The following is a 24,889-nucleotide window of genomic DNA, read 5'->3' as shown; positions in this document are numbered from 1 at the left end:
ATATGAAAGTAAAAACAAAACAGTTATCTATAGAGTGAACTCTAGTTTAGAGACTTATATGTTTACGTTTATATTAGAGAATTCAATTTGATGTTACTTGGAATAGATTTAAATAAAGGACAACCTTGTTCTGTGCATATTCCATAATGCACTTTTTATTTTATGTAGTTAATAAATTCTTTGATTTACATATCTGGGCTATAAACAGACATGAACTTTTTAAGGTTTCTTATTGGAGACATAACTGTTTTCAAAGGAAGTGCAGAAATACCTAGTGAGCTGCAATTCACTATTTCACTTAGAAAACTTTTTTTAAGGTATCGATGTCTTTTAACATCAGCCAACTCTCAGTCTAAATCAGAGGACCACAAGCAAAGGTAAGAATAATCTAAAGCAACACTCAACCAAAAATTAATTCATATTTATCTTTAGAATGTGTTTTTTTAAATCACACTCAAGGAATTCATTTATGATATTCTTAGAATTCACCTAAAAAATAATGAAACCTTATAGGAAGACAAATCAGGAGATTCTGGGACATTATACAATTTCCCCTCTCTTTCCTCCTTTCTATCTATTCCATGTTGGGAATCTATATGCCAAAACAACCAGTTTTAAAAAATGAAGAATTCAGTAAACTGCTTTGTTTATTCTGGTTGTATAATGCTAAAAACTAGGTTTTATTTATAATTTTAATGCAATTGACTATCAACAGACTGATATTACTAGTCAGTTCAGTAAAAATAAGTTTATCTGTTTTGCATTACAGATACATGAACAGAATGTATTCTTTTATCTTTCTGGGAGCCAGTTAACATAGTGTTACAGGGTGTCAAAGTTAGAAACTAAGGAAAGTAAATGTGAATATCAGTAGACTCAAAAACAAGACACATTTCCAGTAATACGATTTCAGAAAACAGTATGCTTCCAAAGAATGTTTAAGTATTTAGGAAAAGTGATTAAAAAAACTTAATTCTATCTTCTGTCTTAATTAATGAATTTTTTCCTTAAGAGACATTACCTTTCTGCACTGAGCATTTAATGTATAAGTGTAGTAAGATCCAAATGACCTAGTATAGCCCACATTCTACATGGAAAAGTATCTCTGTATGAGTCTTTCATTTAGTGGGCTTTGATAGATATCTGGAATGACAGCATAGCCAGAGCAGCTGCCTAAAGATTGATGGAGACAGTGAGAACTGCTAGGGAAACGGAAATTAACTCCATGGTGCGTAGATACGTGTGTGCTTTCAGCAAGCGCACAAATATCATGGAAGATTGACTGTACATTTAACCAACTTTCCTTGCAAAGGTTGTGTGGGAGAGTAAATACATAAATAACGTATAATGAAAAAATTACAATCCTCCTTGAAGTGAATGGTAGGAATAAAGAAAGTAATTTTTATAACATGAGACAATTTTTTTCCTGCAAATCACATTTTGAAATCACATTAAGTAATTAAAAATATTTGATATATATTCATCGGTAGGTCATATTGGGTTAAACACATCTACTATAGAAATCAACGTTAAGCTATGTACGTATGTTGGGTTGTTTACACATAGAGGTCTTTTGTTCCAGAGATCTAATTTTTTTTTCTTGAAGCCCTACGACCAACACAAGAGAATTACAGGTACTGATAATGGAAGGAAGAGAATGTGCCAGCAGCTGACTGCTCCCACAGCCAGTTTGAAATGTTTATGAGGTACAGAGAAAGAACCACTGCAATCAACCAGTGTGCTCACTGTTATACATCCAGATGAAAAGTGAACAAAGCAGTGAGATATTTAGATAATTTATCTAGCACATGCCAGGCTCCATCGATTCCTTCCTTATAGAGTTAGTTTTGAAAGACAGGACTGATTTATCCAGGTTTCAGGATAAACATTTTTATCAGAATTTTACCATATGTGTTGTGTTTTGGGAAGATGATTTGAACTTGTGTAATGACAAAACTCTTGAAAATATCAAAATGTTTAATTGAATTGTTCCATTATCATCTGCATTATTTTTAAATGTATTCACACAATTTGAGGATCTAGTGATACACTGGCTGTTAGAATTTTTAAGTAATTGATGACAATACTTTTTTGTTGATTTTTAGATGAATATAATCAAATTTAACCTTAGAGCCCCATAGTATCCAGAAAGCTTAAAGATACTGTTTTTCTTATGCCATCATTATACAAGAAAAAAAACACACGTGCAAAACTTAAAACTGAAGAGATTTTCATCTTTAATTATTTTTCCTGCCAGATAAGCAAACTATATCTGAATGTCAAGGATTATGTTTTGGTGGTATCAACCTACTCCAAATGTATGCATACAAAGTAGAAAAAAATCTACAAATTTACAAATATATTTATATTTATATTACAGATCAAACCTCTGAATAATTAACTGACTTTTTCACTTTTCTTCAGACTTTAGCAGTGATGCAAAATAACTATGTACACATTTAGAAAGGATATTGACTAAAGATTAATGAATATTATAATATTCATTATTCTAGTTCTAAGTTTTACTCACTTATTAGGAGTACGGAGGTCGAGGATCATTTCCTGAATATCGATTTTAATTTCAGAAGGGCTTGTATTTGGCAGTTTAATTTTAACCTGAAAGAGAAAACGAGAAGAAAAATACTGTTGTCTCGAAGAACAGTTAATTTGAAGAGTGTAAGATAATATGGGGGAATGAGAACTAATATTTATTAAGTGCCAACTATGTGCCAGGCCATGCTCTTTTCTCATAACAATCTTGAGAAGCAGTGATTATTACCTGCATTTTACAGATGGAGGAACTGAGATACAGAGAAGTTTAGTGAGTGACTCAAGGCAACTGTCTGTAATATGACTACGATCTATGTGTCTCCAAAACTATTATAGAAACAATTCGGTGACATGTCTATAATCTTCATTACTTGAAGGTGCATACCAGTGCCCCTGATAGAGTTGGAGACCCTCAACTGCCTTAAATCAGTGGGCACTTTGTATAAAACATGGTTAGTTCTTATGTTGAGTGTGGGTTGGTGATATCATCTTGTAGGCTCCTGGTATAAACTCTCATACCACATTTTGTACAGAAATGTAGGAGTCCAGAAAAGTTGTTAACATAACAAAAGAGAAATAACAATATGACCCCCGCACAAAAATGGAACTACTTATTGATTTAGTTATATTTCACTTAAAATTGCCTCACCTCAATTACCACATGGCCCAGCAATTCTACTCCTGAGCATATGAATATATATATACACACACAAGCATATTAAAAATAGAGGTTCAAACAAAAATATGTACACAATGTTTTTGTTTATGACTGCATTATTACAATAGCCAAAAGGCACAAACAACCCAAATGTGCATCAACTGATGAATGGATAAACAAAATGTAGTCTAGGAATAGACTTACCATATGACCCAGTCATCCTGCTCCTGGGCATATATCCAGAAGGAACCCTACTTCAAAAAGACATCTGCACCCCAATGTTCATAGCAGCACTATTCACAATAGCCAAGACATGGAAACAGCCTAAATGTCCATCAACAGATGACTGGATAAAGAAGTGGTGGTATATTTATACAATGGAATAATATTCAGCCATAAAAAATGACAACATAATGCCATTTGCAGCAACATGGATGTCCCTGGAGAATGTCATTCTAAGTGAAGTAAGCCAGAGGGAGAAAGAAAAATACCATACGAGATCACTCATATGTGGAATCTGAAAAAGAAAGAAAGAAAGAAAGAAAGAAAGAAAGAAAGAAAGAAAGAAAGAAAGAAAGAAAGAAAGAAAGAAAGAAAGAAAAAGAAAGAAAGGGACAAATGAATATAAATACAAAACAGAAACAGACTCATAGACATAGAATACAAACTTGTGGTTGCCAGAGGGGAGGGTGGTGGGAAGGGACAGAATGGGAATTCAAAATCTGTAGATACTGACAGGCACATGTAGAATAGATAAACAAGATTATACTGTATAGCACAGGGAAATATATACAAGATCTTGTGGTACCTCACAGTGAAAAAAGAATGCAACAGTGAATATATGTATGTTCATGTATAATTGAAAAATTGTGCTCAAAATTGACACAACATTGTAAACTGACTGTAACTCAATAAAAAAAGTAGTCTATCCCTACCATGGAATATTACTCAGTCATAAAAAGGAATGAAGTACTATTACATGAATGACCCTTGAAAACATTATGCTAAGTGAGAGAAGCCAGGCACAAAAAGCCACATATTGTGGGATTCTGTTATATGAAATATTCAAAATAGGCAAATCTACAGAGACTGAAAGCAGACTGGTAGTTACTAGAGGGGCTGGAGAGGAAGAAAAGAGGAGTGACTGCTTAATGAATTTGGATTTCCTCTTGAAATAGAGCAGGACCCTATTGTGCTTTCCCAGGACAGATGCCGCCATGTCCTCCACCTGCCTTTTGTCTATAGAAAAACTTGTCAAAGAATAAATAATCAGAAAAGTGAGGAAATGCAAAAAGAAAAGAAAAACAGTCAAACAAGACAAAAAATACTAGTTTAGTTATCAAGCAAAGTCAAGGACCTCTAGTTCCTCCTCAAGGACTATAGATAATATCCTAAGCCATATCTTTTGAGCTGTTTCTAGATACTGAAGCCCCCATCAGGTGGAAGAAGTTAACTACATGATGACCAGACCATAGCCAGGACATAAGCTGCCACAATTCCAATAACTGGCCTCAAAGAAATGGGAAGAAACCGACCCTGGAGTTGAAGATTAACTGTACTTAAATCAATCAAGATGATGCTGATCAGACCACTGCATGACCAATTTCAAGATGACTATCAGAGCTGACCATGCTGTTCTACATGTAGTCTCCTCCCTCTGCCTACACACCCTGAAACTCCCCTTTAAAATCTCTTGCCCCCTGATTGGCGGGGGGCGGGGGCGGAGTTAGCCTTTGGATATGAATCTGCCTTCTCCCTGGGTTGCTGGCCTCTCAAATAAAGCAACCTTTCCTTTCTACCAACATTTGCCTCTGAAGTATTGGCTTTTGAGCAACAAGCAGCCAGACTTGAGTTCGGTAACATTTTTGGGTTGATTAAGATGTTCTGGAATTAGATAGTGGCAATGATTGCACAGCATTATAAGCATACTAAATGTCACTAATGGTAAATTTTACTATGTGTATTTTACCACACTACAAAGTCTCATCTCTAATGCTAATTTAATTCATTCTCTTTTTGATAGAAGTTGAGGATCTCTCTCTCTCTCTCTCATGGCATATAGTTTCCAAAAACAAAGAAAAACAACCCAAGTTTAAGGTAAATTATGAAGTGTTCTGTAAAATGAGCTAGAAGACTTGAAATATTGGACATCTGGTGATTTCAGAACTGGAATAGCAAGGACAAAAGCAACAGGTTTTGAAGAAATTACATATCAAATAAGTAGTGAGAAAAATTAGAATTCCTTATAAGAAGCTTAAAATAGGCAATAGTGCTTTTGCAATATAAAGTATGTGTACCAATGCATGCCTGTGAGTTATATTTTACTATCTAAAACCTGTGTATAAACAAATATTTGTAAATAGAGCTCTGGAGGTCCTACTATCTAAATATATCCTTTGGTTAATGTTTTCACTAAACAAAGAATTACCTCCTAATTAATATTTTGAAAATTCAAATCTCCATAATTAGAAATGCTTTTAAGGAGAGAAATAAAACATTTCTCAAAGAAGTAGTTACAGGGGCTCTACTTCAAAGTAAATGAGCAGTCTATTGGACAAGAAAGCCCTATTTTTACTGTAATAACATTCAGGTCTGATAGTCGGGTTGAGATGTTCTTTAGTTGCAGGATGACTCATTTCACCTGGGCTAAGAGATAAAAATATTTGTTTCTTTAGTCTGAAATGTTTATATCTTTCAAGGTAAAAGATTATCTCCCTAGGGTTGAAATGACATTTGAGTAAGGAAAAACATTGTGACTTACATGAAATTTAGATACAACTTTTAGGTAGAACTTCAAGTGGTTCTTAAAATCATTTGCAACTCTAGTTAGGATAATTCAGAAACAACTCTAATTTTTCCTCTTGAGGAAATTGAAATTGTGTACTAAAATGGTTTCACAGGAGGGACAGGAGAAGGAACAAATTAAGTGGAATAGTACACGTTAATATTTCATAAAATAGAAGATTCAATGAAGAATCAACAGAAAAACTCCTCCTGAAACATGAATCACACTTCTTTAGAAATAGTTTTAATGAACACCTGGAAAATAGACATGGTTATTATTGACTTTGAACTGATTGTACCCAAGTCCTAACTTGTCCAATATTAGTAAATACAGCACGTCACTGACCAAACAAGAGGACTGATGTTCCTCTCTCTACATGGGATGTAAATTGAATTGAATTCATTTCAAAGAAAAATTAGTTCAATAAGTAAATTAAGGAAAATTGCTAAAAAGTTCACTGGTAAAATTTCAACTTTTTGGGAGATTAACCTTTGGGATCACACTTGGGCTTGAGTTCTGGTTCTGTCACATATTAGCTACTGTTTATTAGTTATCTATTGTAAAACCAAAACCAATTCACTTGCTCCCCCACTAAATCTGCAGCTCATAACAACAATAAGCATTTATTATCTCACATATTTTCCATTGGTTAGGAATTCAGGAGTGGCTTAGCTAGGTAGTACTGGGTTTGGTCTATCGTGAGGTCGTGGACAAGATATTGGCTACAGACATCTGAAGGCTTCACTGGGGCCAGTGAATCTGTATCCAAGATGGCTCGCTTACACGGCTGTTGGCAAGAAGTCTCAGTTCTTCACCACATGGACTTCCTAGGACTTAGGGCTCCCTGAGAGTCCTTATGACACAACAGCTGTCTTCCTCCCAGAGTGAATGATCCAATGGTGTAAGACAGAAACAATGCCTTTTTAAAAATGTAGCCTCAGAAATTATACACTTTCATTTCTTTAATATACTATTGGTTATGCAAGTCAGTCCTGTTCAGTGTGAGAGGGGACTACACAAAGGGAAGAATATCAGGAGGTGAGAATCATTGGGGGCCATCTTGAAGGCCAGCTACCATAGTACCCATCACTAACTTCAGTTCATACTTCTGCCCTCTAGCCTTGTGAATAAAAGTAACAGGAAAAGAGTTCACTAATTTAAAGTTTGTGAGATCCCTTCTACTTTCAGCCTGTCTTCAGGCAAGCAGTTGAAACTACTCACTTAGTCTCTCTAGGAATTCACTTTGGAGCTTTCCTCAAGATAGGTAAATGTAGGTCAAAATGCTTATAAATTGTTTTCATTTTCCTTCATTTATTCTCCTCTATGTGCTATAACAGAGCTGGCTTAATATGCCAAAGCTTTTGAGGGTGGAGTCATTAATGTGAGATTGTCATTTTGAGTTTTAAATTTTCTCTTTACTGCCTTGTTCTTATGATAGATTTATATGACAAGATGGTTCCTAGTGAGATTCTGTTCCTATAGTCTGTAAGTGATTAATACAGGCTCCCTAGCTCCTCAGATAAGTGCCTATGATCATATTCTAAGTTTTTTGAAAATTGAAATGAGAAGGCCAAATAGCAAGTGCTCCATGGAGATCATCCATTCTAGGTTTCCTCCTGAACTGTCACTTCCTAAATACCTGAACAAAAGAGTAAGTGAAATATATCTTATATATGCAACTTGGCCAGTCTATGCTATTTACTGAAATTTTAGTGAAGGTAAAGATATACAGAAAAATTTGGCCTGTGATTTGGAAGATATTCTTACTTAATTTGTGGGTTCTAAATATTGCAAAAAAAATTTTTGACAGAATAGAGCAACCACCCCCAATATATCTGATTCTTACCAAAGAAATTAATGCAACTTGAGTTTCCATTTGAAACATAACAACATTAAGAAATTCTGATTAACAGAAAAAGTTTGGGTAGGTCTCATTCTGAATTGCTTCAGTAATTTAATTTCCTATTGTTTAACTATAGAAACACATGTGAGATTTTTTTTCCATTGCAGCCATAATAAGTATTTTATAAAACTCATGAGCAATGATATTCTATAGGAAAATGAAAAAAATTAAAGGGGATGGATCCCCCTACTTTCAAATTGCATAAATATTTACCTCTGAAGAATAAAAATATAGAAGTATATGTTCTCCAAAACTAGAACACAAAACCAATAGATATCTTTTTAAATTAATGAATATATTTTCTATAATGTTACCATTGTGAAACATTCCAGAACTATACTGCCATGCCTGTTTCATAAGATCATGGAAACATGATTCCTCCCTTCTCATAGGAGTCAAGAGTAAGCTCAGCTCATTCTGCAGTAAGAACACTCATTTACAGAACCTTCATACTTCTATTGGCACCCACATTCATCCTCAAATGCAGCCTTACCACTATTAGCTATCTTGGGATTACCAGAACTAAATTCATTATACTTTGATCTCTATTTGACAATAAACACAAGAAGCCTCAAATTTCCAAGTCCTTCCTCATCATCTAATAGTTACCATCTGGTCTCCATTTTTCCTATTTTGGTTCCATTTCTTACCCCTTACCAACTCATGAAACCCTTCCATTAGGTCCTCTGGAATACACAGTTCAACATCCCTTACCTCATAAGCGTCTTTGAATATTCTCTGCAACTTCTTCGTTTAACTGAAATCTAGATCTCCCATGAAGACATGATTCCCTTACAGTCTTCTCAATTTGTGCCTGTTTTTTTTCCTCCCAACCCCCTTATATCACTGGGCCTGCCCCTTCTTTACAGCTTTTTAAAATAAGCCTCATGTCTTCACATTATATCACTAATTTTCCTTCTTGTTGCAACCATCTACCAATTCTGGGGTCAGACCTCCCACCCCAATTTCTCTAAGAATAGTTCTTTGTTCTCTATTGATATTTCTAACATTAACTGCTGTCTTAAATATTGGTGATTTAAATATCCACTTAGATAACCTTTTCAACATCCTAGCCTCACTTCCTCATCTCCTTCAAGTCTTTGCATAAATATTGCCCTCTCAGTGAGGTCTTCCCTGACCACACTATTTAAAATTGCAGCCACTACCTACACTAGTACTTGCCCTATCACTTCCCCTTGCTCTTTTCACCTTCATAGCATTAATCGCCTTCCAACGTATAATAAAATTTATGCATTTATTTTGTTATCTAGCTCTCCCACTAGAAAGTATGCTCTGTAAGGGTAGTGGTATTTGTGTTTTGTTTATTACTACGGTATCTCAGTGCTTAGAACAGTAATTGGCACATGGTAGGCACTCAATAAATATTTGTTGAGTAAATGAATTAGTGAATTAATGCCAAGATGTTTCAATATTAAGAAATTTAATTTAATTTACCAATAGGTCAAAAGTAAAAATATTATATGATCTCCACAAATGTTAAAAAGGCATTTGATCAAATTTACCATCTATTCCTGCTTACAACTCTTAATAAAATCAGAATAGATGAATAGTTCCTTAACACACAACAACCCAAAAACCAGTATCACGCTGGATGTGGAAACACCAGAAACATTCTAAATAAGTGAGAAATAAGAAATAATACCAAAATTTACTACTATTCTGAAATATAGTTCCAGAGGTCTAACTCATGTAAATAAACAGGAAAGAAACGGGAGGTAAAATTATCAACTGAAGGAAGAACATTCCAACTGGAATGAACAGCAAGAACCAGGAAATAACTCGACATATCGAAGGAAGAGAAAGAAGGCTAGGGTGGCTAGAAGATAACAAATAAGGAAGAAAATGTGGTATTAGATGAAACTGAAAAATTGGTAGGGATCAAATCATATAGGGCCTCATAGATCAAGATAAAGAGTTTGGATTTTGTTCCAAGTGCAATAGGAAGCCATTGGGGATTCTAAGCAAAGAAGTGATGCAACCTGATTTACTTTTTAAAAGGATCTATCTAAACACTGTGGAAAGGTTGCAAAGAAGCAAGAGTGGAAGGAGGGAGTTGAATCTAGACAGGATCATAATGGTCCAGGTGAGAGATGATGGTCGTTTGAAAGATGATGGGAGTTGTGGTAGCGACAATTAGATGGACTGAGAATATATTTTGAAAGTAGAGCCAAGAAGACATACGGCTTTAAAGCAAAACAGAATGAGGAATGATTTGGGTTTTCAGGTTGCACAATTGGGTGAATGTTGTTGCCATCTCCTGGGATGAGGAAGATCAGTTAAAAAAATAAAGGTTTGGGGAAAACAAGGGTTCTGTTTTGGACATGTTAGGTTTGAGTTGCCTGTTAAACAAGTGGAAGATGTCAAGTAAGTGGTTGGTTATATGAATCTGAAGCTCATGGGAGAGGTCAAGAATAGAGGGCTAAATAATATTTAAAGCCATGTGTCTAAATGGAAAGAGAATAGAAAAAAATGATGATCTTTTTCAGAGACCTGGAGAATTTCAGGCAGGAGAAGAAGAGCCAGTGATATGGGACCAAAGGAGATGAAGAATGCCCAGTGATTTTGGAAGAAAACTAGGTGAGAGTGAGGTCATTAAAGAAAAGAGAAGTGTTTCTTGAAGGAAGGAGTAATAAATAGGGTGGAATATTGCTGAGTGCTCACCCTCATGTCTTCAGTCTCTCTTTTTCTAATTTTATCCAGAACAGCTTTTCATTTTTCAGGATTGTCCCTCTTATTGCAGGATTTAGAGCATCCCTGGCCTGTGAGTACTAAATGTCATTAATGGCAATAACATCCTGTAACCTAAAATGCCTCCACCCATTTCTAAAAGTCCCCTAGGGACCCATACCATGACCACTTCTTTAAGATTTGTTCATTAAGTCTAGTGATACATGTAGGCCCTCAATAAATATTATATGAGTAAATGAATGGGTTCTTGTCATCAACAGAAAAGCATTCTTAAAGTCTCTTCTATCCTAACAAAAAAACCCAAAACCTTAAATCTGGCCTCCTCCTCAACAGCCATCTCCTCATCACTGCTCAGCTTCCTCAAAGAACAATCTATATTTGCTGCCTTCTCTTCCTCACTTCCTATCCACTTCTCAGCATTCTTCAACCCACTGTTGGTCACCACCATGCCTCTGAAGCTGCTCTCTTCCAAAAGTCACCAAAGACTTCTTAGTCAACGAATCTAAAGGTTCCTTCTGCACCCAAATCCTGGTTTACTTCTCTACAGCAGTAAATACTATTACGGCTTTCCCTGTCTCTGGATATCCTTCTCAGTTCCTCTTCCTTTATCCATTCCTCAAATACTTGTACTTTCTCCAGTCAATCTGTGAATCTGCTTGCATGGATTCAGACGTTTCTGCCAGTTCTGAGTTCAAGGATTCTGGACCATGTAATTAAAATATTTGATGAAACCTCCTCAAAATGATATCATCAAAATGTAAAATTACTGATTTTATTACTAAGTAATATGTGTAAGACATCTTTCACCCTTATTTTATCCCTGACCTTAAGCCCATCTCAAACTCCCTCTCCCCTCACACCCCTCTCTCTCTTAATCTCTGTCTAGCTATCTATCTGTCTCTGTCATTATGGGGGACTTTTATTTTCAAGTCTACTAATTTTGGTATTATTTAAAATTTTAAATATATATAACTTTCATAACCAGAAATATATTAAGTCTACACAATTAAATTAGTTTTTGAAGGGGTATTCATCCCCCTACCATCATTATGGAAAAAATATTATGATATTAACTATAAATATATGTATATTACTCAGAGAACTATTAGAAATTTAATTGGTTTACTGTGCTGCCTGGAGGTAATAATAAGGAATTGTAATACAGCTCAAATATCCTTCTCCCTGCCACACAGTCTGATATATAACCAATCAAATAAGGTTAGCATAATTGGAAAGCCTACAAAAAAAAAAGGTGTCCATCCTCCAGAATTTTAAATGGAAAAGAGAATCCATTCCATTATCAAGCAGCCAAATCTATTTACTCATTAGAAGTAGATGAATATGACTGTTTTAACCTTAGGAGAGAAACAAGGATTTGAGAAGCATAGCATTCAAGAAACAAGTGAATTCTCAGAGGATGTGCAGACACTTTGTTCAGAATGATTGATAGTCCTTTCTGAGATGAATACGTGTGATAAACGTGATTTCTGGTTGTGCCTGCCAGATGGTGATGGACTCCTATCCCATCCCTGACTCTCACCCCATTCTCAGTGAGATTCAGAGACGGAGTAAGGCTCATATCCCAGTGAGGAGGTGACAATGAAAAATAAAAACAGACAATGGCTTATTTTTAAAGTCACAACAGAATGTCCCCTTATCAATATAGATTCATTATAGTAGGAGCACCAAAATATTATGTATCTATTGCAGCTCAAAAGAAGTATCAAGTTATCTGCAGGCTTGTCCCTGCTCCCAGAACAATTGATGGACCATTTGGCAGAATATCAACAAACACAGCCCCATTCAATTTTGGATTTTAGAGATAGTGTGATGTTAAACACCTATGGGTGAAAGTGGAAATCCACTGAACTATTGCACCCATCCCCCTTCCTGTTACCAACAGGCCTATGGGGAAGCCAGGCTATCTCCCTACATAACTTTGATACCTAAAATTCCTTTTTCGATACTCCCGAGCTGCACCCAAGAGGTCAGGTACCTAGTCATCCTTGTTTTTCAGGTGCAGGCAAGTTCCCATTCTTCCCACCTTATTTCTGTGACAGCTTTTCAGCTTCCCCATCATTGTTGTTTGTATCTCTAAAGCCATGCCACAACTTCAGCTTCATTTCATTGAGCTGATTATTCTTGGTTTTCAATACCTAGCCTGGAACTGGAGTGAGAATTCACAGTGTCTCTGAACTCTGTCTCTGTTGTTGAGTCCCTCCCGTGGGTCATTTATTCTGTGCTCAGTTAGTTCCATTTCTGCAAGTTTCCTAGTATCCCCCTCAACACTTTCCCCTATCCAAACATATGCATGCTACCTAAAAACAGTGCTACTTCATTCCAAGCCTGATGCAAAGCCAGCACTCTGTGATAGTATATTCTAACCCCTAAAGAGAGTAAACACCCACTCTGAAAATCAACATCTCCAGTCTCTGTCTTTGAATTCCATATAGATTTGTATTTCTAACAGCCTGCTGGACACATTCAACAAGATTTTCTACAGGCACTTCAAAACTCAATATAACCCAAACTTAACATTTTTCTCATGGAACTTTGTCTTCTTTATTTTGCATTCCAAACCTGACCTCCAAGCACAAACAAAACCACCCTTTGTTTACTCTCATTCCAAAAGTAATAGTGAATGTAAAAAACATAGGAAATTCAGATGAGCAAAAAGAAATAAAAACCATCTCTAAGACTACCATTCAGATATAAACCATTTTACCTTCCCATATCTTGATTAATGCATCACCATTCACCTAGTCACCCAAGCTAGAAATGTGACACCTGTTTCCCCCTTACATACCACATTTGACCACTGTCTAAGTCCTATCAATACTGAAGTTGACTCTTGAACAACACTGAGTTCCTTTGAGCAATGCGGGGGTTAGGAACTCTACTGACCACTAAACGAAGTCCAAATTTCATGGTGTGTTAGTCTGCTTGGGCTGCCATAACAAAATACTATAGACTGGAAGTCTGAGCATGCCAGACATGCCAGCAAGGTTGGCTTCTGGTGAGAGCTCTCTTTCTGGCTTATACATGGCTGCCTTTTCACTGTGCTCACATGGCAGGGAGAGAAACTAAGCAGAGCAAGCTCTCTGGTGTCTCTTTGTATAAGGGCACTAATATCATTACAAGGGCCCCACTCAAGTGACCTCATCTAAACCTAATTACCTCCCAAAGGCTCTAGTTCTGAATACCAATCACTTTGGGAGTCGGGGTTTCAACATATGAATTTGGCAGAGGTGGGGGGAGGACACAATTCAATCCATAGCACATAGTAACATTCAAAGACTTTTACAATTATCTGTAAGCTGGCTATTCTGTTTTATCTTTTATTACTCCACACCAGTGCATTCTGGGGTTCCAAGAACAGTACAAATAGCTCTGAAAACATATCGTATACTTTCATAGCACTATGCCTTTGCTCATGCGGTTTACTGTGCTTAGACAACTTTTCTGCCCTGACAAACTATTATGTCCTTCAAATGTCATCAGATGCCACCTATATTGTGAAGTCTACTTGGATTTCCTCTTTGTTGTGTCATTTTGTGGAAGATAGGTGCCCCTAACTCCCTTTGTGTGTTTGTCTTTTTGTCACTTTGCACATACTCCTATCAAATTCAAACTGCTTGGGTTCAAACTGTAGTGTTGCCAGAGTCTAGATGTGTTACTTAATATCTTTGTGCTTCAGTAATTTCATTTGTAAAATGGGGATAACAGCACTTATTTCACAGAGTTTTGGTGTGGGGATTGATGAGCTACTATGTGCAAAGTTCTTAGAAAATGCCTGGCACATAGTAAGCATTATATAAATTGTTTGCTGTTATTATTATATCGTGTTTGGTGAAACAATCAGGATAACAGCTTTGATTTATGGACTGTAAATGTACAGAAGTGGTTCCACCATGGCACTCTGGTGACCTTGTACTATCCACATAGGCCTCGTGGGCAAGGCTCAACTGCAGTCCGCCCCAGGTCTTGGCAGAACATCCTGTGATCCTCCTAGAACAGGGGAAGACAGGCAGTCTTGTGAGGAGATGCCTCAAGGCTGTCTCTTATCTGCCTTTCTACCTTGTGGGAGGCTCCCTATCTTGCAGGAGGCTGCCATGAAATTCCAATAGAGTGTAGGACTTTCCACCTCCCTTCCCCTGGGTATAGACTGCAGCTTAGCTGCAGTCTAGAGTTGGTTCTTCAGCCAAGAGTGCCTCGCTGCTCACGTCACCTGTCATCTGGCCCCTTCAGTTCAAAGTCGTCCTGTGAGGCAAAGGGACATGGGGAGCTGACAACATGCTGATCTTGCTTACGCTGTCAATGTAAGTAATAAAATACATCCTTTGGGATTCATTGTTTCCTTATTGGATGGATCTATGAAAGTCTTCCCTGCTGCTTATGGACTGCTTGATCTCTTAACAGTAAGCGCCTGAAGAGAAGGAGAACCTTGTATCTATTTTGTTCAACACTGTATGTTAAGAATCTGGCCTATGGTAAATGCTCAATAAGTATTTGTTGTATTTTTAAAATTACAGAAAACAACGATAAATATGTTTACTAGGATATATATCAAGTCTATGATAGTAGAAGCCTTGTGGGGAGGGATGGAGACTGTGGAAGATGAAAGAGAAAAAAATATAAAATGCAATACAATACAATTAGACAGGTCCATTCTACTCATGAGGTTTAAAGAAAAACATGCATATCACCTAGAAGGAAGAAGCCTTCTAGACTCTCTTATATTAGTATTTGATACCTTGCAAGCTTGACCTCATTTTCTCAACTGTCATATAAGGAGGAAAGTCTAGATCAACATCTTTCAAACTGTGTTCTAAGGAGCCCCAGTTTTCTCCTAGGAGCTGCCTCACGGATGATGGCACCCTTTTAACCAGGGCAGTAGTACTTTTATTTGTTTTATATGTTGGGCTTTCTCCTAGAATTTTGTTTGAAGAAAAGAGTAGGCAGCTAAAAACAAAACAAAACAAAACAAACCTGCAAACCACTGGCCTAGTTCTAGCTCTAAAATTAATGTACAGCATGATGACAATAGTTAACAATACTGTACCGAATACTGAGAAATTGCTAAGAGAGTAGATTTCAGGTGTTATCACCACACACATACACACACACAAATGGTATGTGAGGAGATGATATGTTAATTAGCTTGAATGTAGTAATCATTTCACTATGCATAGGTATATCAAATCATCATGTTGTACACTTTAAATATATACAATTTTTATTTTAAAAATAAAATGCCTAAATATAGATTACAGGCAAGGGAAGCTTGGTAGCTACAAACTCAGGAGTAGAGTAGCAGGTATGATTTGGATAAAGGAGCTCTTTGGGTTGGGGTTAGAAGGAAAGAATGGAAGGTTTGCTGAAGACATACATATTCGTAACTCAGCATTTTGTTTAGGACAAACACTTTGATTTAGGTCTCATAAATCTAGCTTTCTTATTTGGAGTCTGGGGAGGGTGAAGGAAAGGGTGGCTCTTGTAAATTTTTAAACTCCCGAATCAATTCTTGTATTTAAACAGGTTGTTTGTATTCCTATTACCTTCCTCAGCTTGAGCAGAGGTCTTCTTAAAGTCTCTGGGTTGGATTGTTACATATAGACCAGGTCCAGGATCCAGATAACATATTTAGCCAATTCTAAGGTGCAATTTTCCTCACATTCTAATGTTTATTACACAGTCAAGGTGTATATTTACTGAGTATACTTATTTTTCCTTTGCTACTAAATAAATGACACATGTACAACTTGATGATGTCTTAGAGTTGAGAAAATGCCATATTATTAACAGGAATAATAAGCTTATAAATTTGCACAAGAAATACGTGAGATGAGGTCAATAACCTCTTTAGTCTGAGTCTTCCCAGTGAGGTTAAGCAATGACAGTGGATGTCATCATTAATATGCCTACAGGATAAAATTCAAGCTACAAATCTGTCATTTCTTTCTTTTTTGAGAGACAGCTTACCAGTGCACTACTGTCTACAATTATTCTTTATTCTTGTCACACTCAGTCCTAACTCAAATAGGCCATGCTATTTTATGCCTGGATACCTTTCCATGTGCTCTTACTCCTGCTTGGAATGGCCTTCTTAGAATGTTGTTCACCTGAGAAATCCTGTCTACCCAGTGCTGATCCCTTTTTGCTTTATGTCACCATGTACCTGGCATATGCCTTTATACTTGCCATACTGAACTGCAATGATTTGTTAGGTGTCCATGTCCTTAACTGTAAATTTCTTGAGGGTAATTGACTGTTTCTTATTTGTCTTTGTATCCCTAGGACTTAGGACAGGGCCTGGTATGTAGTAGTTATTCACCAAGTATTTAAAGACTGAATGTATGAAGAAAAAGAAAGAGAAAAAGAATGCTATACATGTGGTGAATGCCATAGCACCAACAAATATATCATTTGTTCCTGGCATTCAAAGGTGTCCCCATCTTATCCAAACCCTCTGAACTCCTGGTAAACTTAAAATTGTCAACACTGAGTCTACTTGTTAATAATAAAGTGATTATTTTTATCTCCCCAATCAATTATAAGTTCATTAGAGAGAGGGATCAAACCTTTTTCTGTACATACCTGCTGAGTTTTAGATAAACTGTGTACTCCTACTCTGAGGTGTGATTTAGTTTCCAAGATTCTTCATTCAGCCTACCTTTATTATTAATGCTAGTAGCAAGTTGTGTGAGAGAAATGAAAAGGCTCACAACAGTTTTATTTATTTAGGGCCTAGAATTTCTTTAGAGTTTAGAGCAATCTGCAATACCAGACATCAAAAACAGTTTTACAGTCATTTAAGAGAGAGAAATTTGAATATTACTGGTAAAACCCTGGGAGCTAATTACTTCAAGATCACTTGAAACCTTAACTCATTAGAGTTTGAAAAATCTCCTGAGGTCCTTAAAGACACTATTCCCATCATGTTACTTGATCCAATTGAATGTCTTAGATTTAGCTAATAAGAGAAAACCCGAAGTTTATGCAAAAGAGAAATTCCATTTATCATTTGCTTAAGAAAAAATATTAAACATCTCCTATGGGCACCTCAGTACTCTATACTGTAGAGGGTTGCTAAGAGAGGGAGGGAAAAATACAGATGCAAACCCCTGATCTCAAAAAATAAATCCCCAGCACCAAACACCAAAATTAGTAGCATATATTGCCCAAATGAGTTGCAGTCCACACTCTTGGTTAGGCTCAGACTTCTCAGTAAGACCATTATGAAACTTACATAAGCAAAAGTAAGATAGTCACATTGATATTGTTGGTATTGCTATTGTCATTATATAGAAACAGTGGTTTGGCAAAAGATGCTCTCCAACATGCTATAATGTTATTCAGATAAGGAAGCCAGGTAACATTTTAGATGCATTTTTAGACCTTTAAGTCAGTAGTTCAGATCTAAAATTTAAGGAAAAAATTCCCCTTTTAGATCCCCCAATATAAGCTGAGTCATTAAAAGAAATACAGATATAAGAGACAAGACAGATGCAGGGAAGGAAATATTTCATTTTAATTGACTGTCACCTCATCAGAAATTAATAACCAATCACATGACATGTATGGAACAGAATTAGGATGAAAGAAAAATGCATCCAAACAGAATGGGCAGTTTTATTCGGACTAGAAATAGTGTTATGTCATATGATTCTATTAGGTTTATTTGTAAATCTTAGCCACATGTGTAAATTTAGTTTATTTTGTACATGTTTACCAATTTTAAACTGTGTATCTTATTATTCCCTCTGTACCTCAAACATAGCAACCACTGTTTTTAAAGAGTTTATAGACTTGCTGATGTTATTATGAATACAACAATCAATTTAATTATAATGATCATATGGAAAACGGGAAAGATGGGAGAGGCTTACCAGTAGATCCTTACAACACGCAGTTGAAGCGTCCTTTCTGGTCAATCCCAGGAACACATCTTCAGTTCCCACCTGCTGTTTGAATAGAATTTCATATCTGAAAAAAAAGTCAGTGATACAGAGACTCAAGTGAAAGAGCAATTTCCTGTTGCAGAGCAGAAAACTAGGAACTTATGAGGTTGTGCTATGACAAAAAAAAGGCAAGATAAATAAAGTCCTTGTAGTTTTTCAGGCAAATAGCAAAACATAAAGGAATAAAAGTCTGGAAATTCAGTCAAAAATCCCTCACCCTGTAAAGCAGGATTTATGTTGTATACACTTCTTTTCTAAAAATAAAGCTTAACTATTTCAGAGCTATACAAAAAATAGATTGAGGGAACTTCTAAAAAGATTCTAATAAGAACATAAGTAAAAGAAAAAAGGAAGGTCCTTTCCTAGAAAACAATGGCTCAGAAGAATAGTGGGCCCATAGCCCAGGGTTTGATGGATAGACAGAACCCTCCTCTGCTAAATTTAAGCACAGAGTAGAGTTAGAAAATCCAGGTTTAGTACTCTTTCTGTCATTAACTGTAGGATCTTGGTCAAGTCAAAAACTCATGTGGTCTCAGCTTCTGGATTTGTACAATTTATGGGAGGGGGTGGGTTTGAACTAAACGATCTCTATGGTTTTTTCCACCTCTAAAATTCTATAACAGAAAAACTGGTAGTGTAGTCAGTACAGCCACAGCTATAGTGTTTAGAATCTAATCCTAAATAATTCTTAGTTCAGGTTTTCTTGGTATTTCGCCACACACGTGACAAGTTCACAAATATTTCCTTGCTTGTAAATTTGGGACCCTAGGGATAGAATGGTTTATAGAAACCTCCAGTCATAATGTACTCTATCTTTTTAGATGGAATGAAGTAAGCAAACATTTACAAATGACCTTTTCTGTTTAATTCTACTCTAATGAAGACGTGGTAAATCTCTGGATAGGAAGAATAAGGGACTACATTGAACTTCAAACCACTTGTAAATCGGATTGTTCAAGGATGAAGAAGATTTCTCTGAGCTGGAACAAGACTAACAGTAAGTAGCTATTTGAGATGGGACATTGTTTTCTTAACAGACTTTAACATCTACCAGGTATTTACAAAGGTGAAGCCAGGTTAAAACAAAACAGAAAGATATTGATCTATATGCCCATGACGCCCACATGGATTTGCTCTAGCTGCCATCCTGCTCCTCACCCCGAGACACAATTTTCTAAGTGCCTACTGTTTACATTTGCCTGGATGTCCCAAGGCACCTTACAGGCCACACACCCAAAACCAAACTCACCACTTACCCTCCACCTACATTCCTAATCACAGTTAATGGTTTCACTGTTCACCCAGTCAGCCAAGCTAGTAATCTCAGCATCATTTCTGATGCTTTCCTCTCATTCATTATATCCAATAAGTACCAAATCCTCCTTCAAATAACTCTCAAATAAAGACCCTCATATTTCTCTCCAAGGCCAGTGACTTAGTTCAGGCCCTTATTTTTTATTTGGCCACTTGGGCTTCTTCTTTGATGATCTCCCTGTTAACGTTTTTTACCCATCTTCCTCTATCCATGGGGGCATTTTGAAATGCATTTGCATAAGATAGAAAAATAAAGATTAAAAAATCTTATAAAGCAATTTTCTTCATATCCTGAGTGGAGGTCTTATTCACATAAAGCTTTCATGGATATTCTTTCTATAGAACATCTCACATCAGGATGGAAAGTAAAAATTTACTCAAATCTGGAGTTTGCCACATATGGATGCTTGACGTCCATTAAACTATATGAGAAACAAATGACAATTCTTAGCCTCTCATAGGGATATGTGGACACTTAACCTGAGATTTACTCCCTTCATATTTAAGATGCTGACAGAAATATTTTAAAATCCCCTTTGAATTCTTTTGTTTATGAGGTTTATGGGGGTTTTTTTGTTGTTTGTTTGAAAACTGGATACTATTTTCCAGTTAATTATCTTCAGTCTGCCACTGTTTCTATTTTCAGAACTGACATAGCAGATAGAACCATAGGGGTTTTTTTTAAACATTGGACACGGTTTTACAGTCAGAATTAGAAAAGTTCTCAGATCCCTTGCCACAGAAGTCTTTAAGAAATTATAAAGTACATTATAATTTAATAAATATTGCCTTTGTTTTTCAAACTGTTCTAATATTCAATCAAGATTTTATTTTAAAATATATACATTTAAAGCTTAGTGTATTTAATCATTACTTTCAATTATGGATGTAAACATACTTTAATCCTTAAAAGTATGAGTGTTTTCATTTATTAGTATGAAAGGCTTTTTATGATAATAATTCTAACTTTCATATTTATAATTCCTATTGAAAAGGCTACAAAGCAAGCCTTTAATCCTGCTTGCAAAATATACTAAACATAATCCTAAAATAACTGGTAAATAAGTCCAGGTAACAACTGGTAATTGGAGGGAGAACATAGCCTTTTACTGAAATTGTGGAACACTGAGTAATTAAACGCAGGTCTTTGACACATAAACATGGCATAATAATTTAGTCTGTATGAATGCTTGTAATTTAATGGGCTGGTTTTACCTACTGTTAGTTCCACATTATACAACTAAACGACATTAAATATAAATCTATAATGGAAATGACTGTATTTTTCATTTCTTGTTAGATAATAACTGAAAGGAAGGTATTATGACTTACTATTTGTTTCTGCTCTAGAAGGGAAAAAAAATCATCAATTACACATGGCTTCTGTGTGTCACCGTAGTTTTATCTTTTATGTGGTAGAAGTCACCTTATGAATCTTGTCTTAAATAGAATGGTATCAGAGGACACATCTAACTTATACCCCTAAACACGTTCCCGGCTTCATTTGACTTACTCTGGTGTTTCTCTGACATCCCACATGTCGTGGTGCTCTGCTCCTTCTAGAACCTCCTCTGGATTCCAGATGTCCTTCCTATTTTCATTGCTGGTTTGAGGGATGACTGGGAAGAAAGGGAAGATAAAGCTGAAGCTGTTGTCTGTTTTACCTCTTGAAATTGCTCCTGTTCCTCTTCACACTCAGTTTGGGATCACTGAAGTGACACATTTTCTATTTGTAATCACTAGCTTCTTTTTTTGGTCAAAGGAAGCTAAATTAGTAACAACTGACTTAAAAATCTTAATTAGTACACAGCCAATACATTGAAGAATTGTAATAATAATAATTGTAGAAAGTTTGGAAAAGACATGTAAATAAAAGAAGAAAATTAATCTACAATGCAACTGCCCATGATAGTCAATGATAGCATTCTGGTGGATATCTTTCCAGTCTCTCTCTCTCTGTGTATACATGTATATACACATATATAATATATACATATTTAATGCATAAAAACACTGTATATAAATTATATATCATGTATAACATATATGCAAGGAAATATTACACATTTTTCAGAAACATAAATAGGACCATATGTAAAATATTCTTACATAAAAGAACAAATCAAATATACAATCTGATTTGGGGGGAAATGTTTTATTTTGCATTGTGTTTTATTATATAAAAGCCCTTCGATACCTTTTCCACACTGTCATAATTCTTAAAAAACACTATCAGTTAAAGAAACTGAAAACAATAGAAACAATGATCATTTTTTAAACCAGTATTTCCCTCATGTAGACATGAGCTATAAAGAAAATCTCTGTCACTTATACTTTATGTTAAACTGAGCACTTGCCTGGGTTTCTACATGTCATCTTTAAATGTTTCAAAGTAAGTAGGCACGCAAAATCCCAGCTTCCATTTGTTCCAATTATTGGGGCAGCAAAAGGACCCACGTTAGGTGTAGAACATTATTTTGAGCCTTTTTAAGCATTCCCAGAAATGCACCTGATTGTCAGGTTTTCAATTCTGCCAATTCTTTTGAAATGCTCTGTTTCTAACCAGCATGGGCTTTGTAAAGCCTAATTACCGATTTATATATAACATTTCACATATGATTCATTGTTCTCAGAATTTAGAGATTATTAGACCAATATTATCAGAAATACAGGAAGCACAGAATTACATCCAAATTTGAACTAGTCTACCATGGAGTGAATATCTTTTGAATAAGGCAAATAGACTCTTGAGTATGTAGAACAATAATAACTGAAATTTTAAAATCATCCACTCAGACCTCATTTTAGTCATTATTTTAAACATTTTTCCAGATAAAATCTTTTACAATTACCTAAATTGATGAAGGTACTTTACTTCCTTTCCCTGTCCACCCTCTGGTAACTGTGATCATGACCATTTTTTAAAGATGTGTAAAATGTTCAACTCTGTGAAAATGTATAGGCCAAAATGCTCAGAAAACATCCCAAAATATTTATTCTAGTTTATTAGACCTGTGACTTTATATGTCACCCTGTGGGCTTAATTTATAAGCTTTCAATGTAAGATAAAGTTGTGTAGTTATTTGTATTATTGTGTTCTCCAAGAGACTATTAGCTCAATGGGGGCAGGGACCCTTTCTGTTTTGATCTCCATTGTAGTCTCAGAGATGATGATACTACCTTATACATAATAGGCTCTCAATAAATATTTATTGAATGAATTCATGAATGAATTCTATGAAATTACCAGAATATAGCAGCCTAGAAGGTGAAGAAGCTAAGCATCTTGGTAACTAGACCTTAAATAATAAAAAAATTATCTAACCACATGTGACTTTCTTGGTTTTCCACCTTAGAAAATATTCCAAAAATGTGAATCATTCAAGACAAACTAATTTGCATTATTAGAAAAGTGACTTACCTGCAACAGTAGAGCAAAAACAGCCTCTTTATACGTAAATAGCTGTCCATTGTTCCCGCAATTATTTGAGTTCATCTTTGATAAGTGCTAGTGTTAGTCAGTATTACTCTCCCTATAATTTTGCTCCCAAAGAAAAGATTATACTGATTATGTCAATCTACATGCCTTATTAAATAACGTACTTTTGAGCTCTTCTCTTTTTGGTGGTCCAATATTCCCAGGACCCATGGCTCCGACAGCAGATGAACTATTTGCCTGGAGGAGAAGAAAAGTCCAACATTCTGTAATTACTATATGTATAACTTACATGACCAGTAATACTTAAATTTGATAAGCTTCCCATCTAAAATTTCATTGAGCTTCCTAGTTTAATTTTAAACTATCACTGTTATACAACCAAGAGACAGATGTCAAGTATTATTTTGAATGTTTTCCTTGTGCTTTCAAAAAGTGTTTGGTTTAATAGACTGTAAGGCAGAATGGATCTTTGGTCAGACTAAATCCCAGTTCCTGCCCAGTGAATCATGTTCTCCTGGGGATATGGGAATGAGCCAAATTCATCTCTTAGCAGGTTAAAATCAAGTATTAGTATAAGAGCATTGACCCCTCGGTTTTCGCAGTTGTATGGTCATAGTTAGATGGGGAACAGAAGTATGGAAAAGTTTTGTAGAACTGAAAACAAACCACTAAACAGAAGTATGGAAAAGTTTTATAGAACTGAAAACAAACCACTAAACAGAGTCTAAGTATTTAGACATCAAACAACTCATTCAAAACCTTGATAATAGCTTTTACTTTTTTCCACTGTGGTGTGAAACACTTCTTTGTCCCACCACCTCACAACACTGAACTAGTGGATTTAAACAGCAACCCCAAATTAATAGTGTCAAATACATGGTAAACCACTTGAGTCTTCATGCAAGCTCAGGTTTATTTTGCCATCTTCTGTACAAGTACACACATCCCCACAGGACTGCCCCTGGCTCACCAATAGAAGAACAGTTTTCTTTTTTCAACTAAGTATAATACATACTACACCATCAGTATAGAGGCAACTACCTCATTGGTCCCTGTCAGGGGTTCTTCACTATTTCAAGAAAATCCCCATTCTTTTACTAATTGTTCTTGCTGATGTCAGACTCAGCAGCTCCAATTTACTTCATTGCTGGCAGTCAAAAATTCTTATCTCCTTGGATCCAGGCCAACTAGCATCTCTAATTCTCCTTTCCCAGGTCCCTGCCCTTATCTCCCAAGATTTCAGGCAGGTACAAAAGGTATAATGTCCCATTTGGGCAAGAGGAATAGTGTCCGTCCTTGAAAGTTGGTGGAAAAGCTCACTTGCATTTTTATTATGCTAAATTATTCCAACAGCTATAAATTAGAAATTAATCTATAACATCTCAACAGTTTCTAAGACAGTAACTACTCCTTTGCAAAAGGTGCTTCTAAAGTGCTATGTCTGCAGTGAAGGTGTTACAGGCATTTTAATGTGAAAATCCCAAGACAATATTCTGTACATTTTTTTTCTTTTTAATCACTAATGTCATATAAACTTGCAGTGCTTTTCTTAAGTTATTAATCATGAGAA

General features: G+C 35.8%; 2 protein-coding genes across 6 annotated transcripts in view; one reads left to right on the top strand and one right to left on the bottom strand.

Annotated features, from left to right (window-relative positions):
* The window catches only part of DNAAF6 (dynein axonemal assembly factor 6), a 35,805-nt gene that overhangs the window by 2,080 nt on the left and 8,836 nt on the right, over positions 1–24,889 (bottom strand). For all 4 annotated transcript variants that reach the window (XM_015247812.3, XM_072957800.1, XM_072957801.1 and 1 more), the window contains exons 3-6: positions 23,484–23,556; positions 21,394–21,499; positions 18,495–18,591; positions 2,531–2,616 (exon numbers count right to left, since the gene is read on the bottom strand). In XM_015247812.3, the coding sequence (XP_015103298.1) occupies positions 2,531–2,616; positions 18,495–18,591; positions 21,394–21,499; positions 23,484–23,556 (362 nt within the window). The remainder of the gene's footprint in view (positions 1–2,530; positions 2,617–18,494; positions 18,592–21,393; positions 21,500–23,483; positions 23,557–24,889) is intronic.
* NUP62CL (nucleoporin 62 C-terminal like) overlaps positions 14,833–24,889 on the top strand; it is an 86,744-nt gene continuing 76,687 nt past the window's right edge. For both annotated transcript variants that reach the window (XM_072957799.1, XM_072957796.1), the window contains exons 1-2: positions 14,833–14,924; positions 19,450–19,563. In XM_072957799.1, coding sequence (XP_072813900.1) covers positions 19,527–19,563 — 37 coding nt within the window. In that variant the 5' untranslated portion in view covers positions 14,833–14,924; positions 19,450–19,526. The remainder of the gene's footprint in view (positions 14,925–19,449; positions 19,564–24,889) is intronic.

This window comes from Vicugna pacos, unplaced genomic scaffold, assembly GCF_048564905.1.
Source record: "Vicugna pacos unplaced genomic scaffold, VicPac4 scaffold_76, whole genome shotgun sequence".
NCBI classification, from domain to species: Eukaryota; Metazoa; Chordata; class Mammalia; order Artiodactyla; family Camelidae; genus Vicugna; species Vicugna pacos.
The sequence above is the reverse complement of the archived record's forward strand: the minus strand, read 5'-3'. Positions and strand labels throughout refer to the sequence as shown.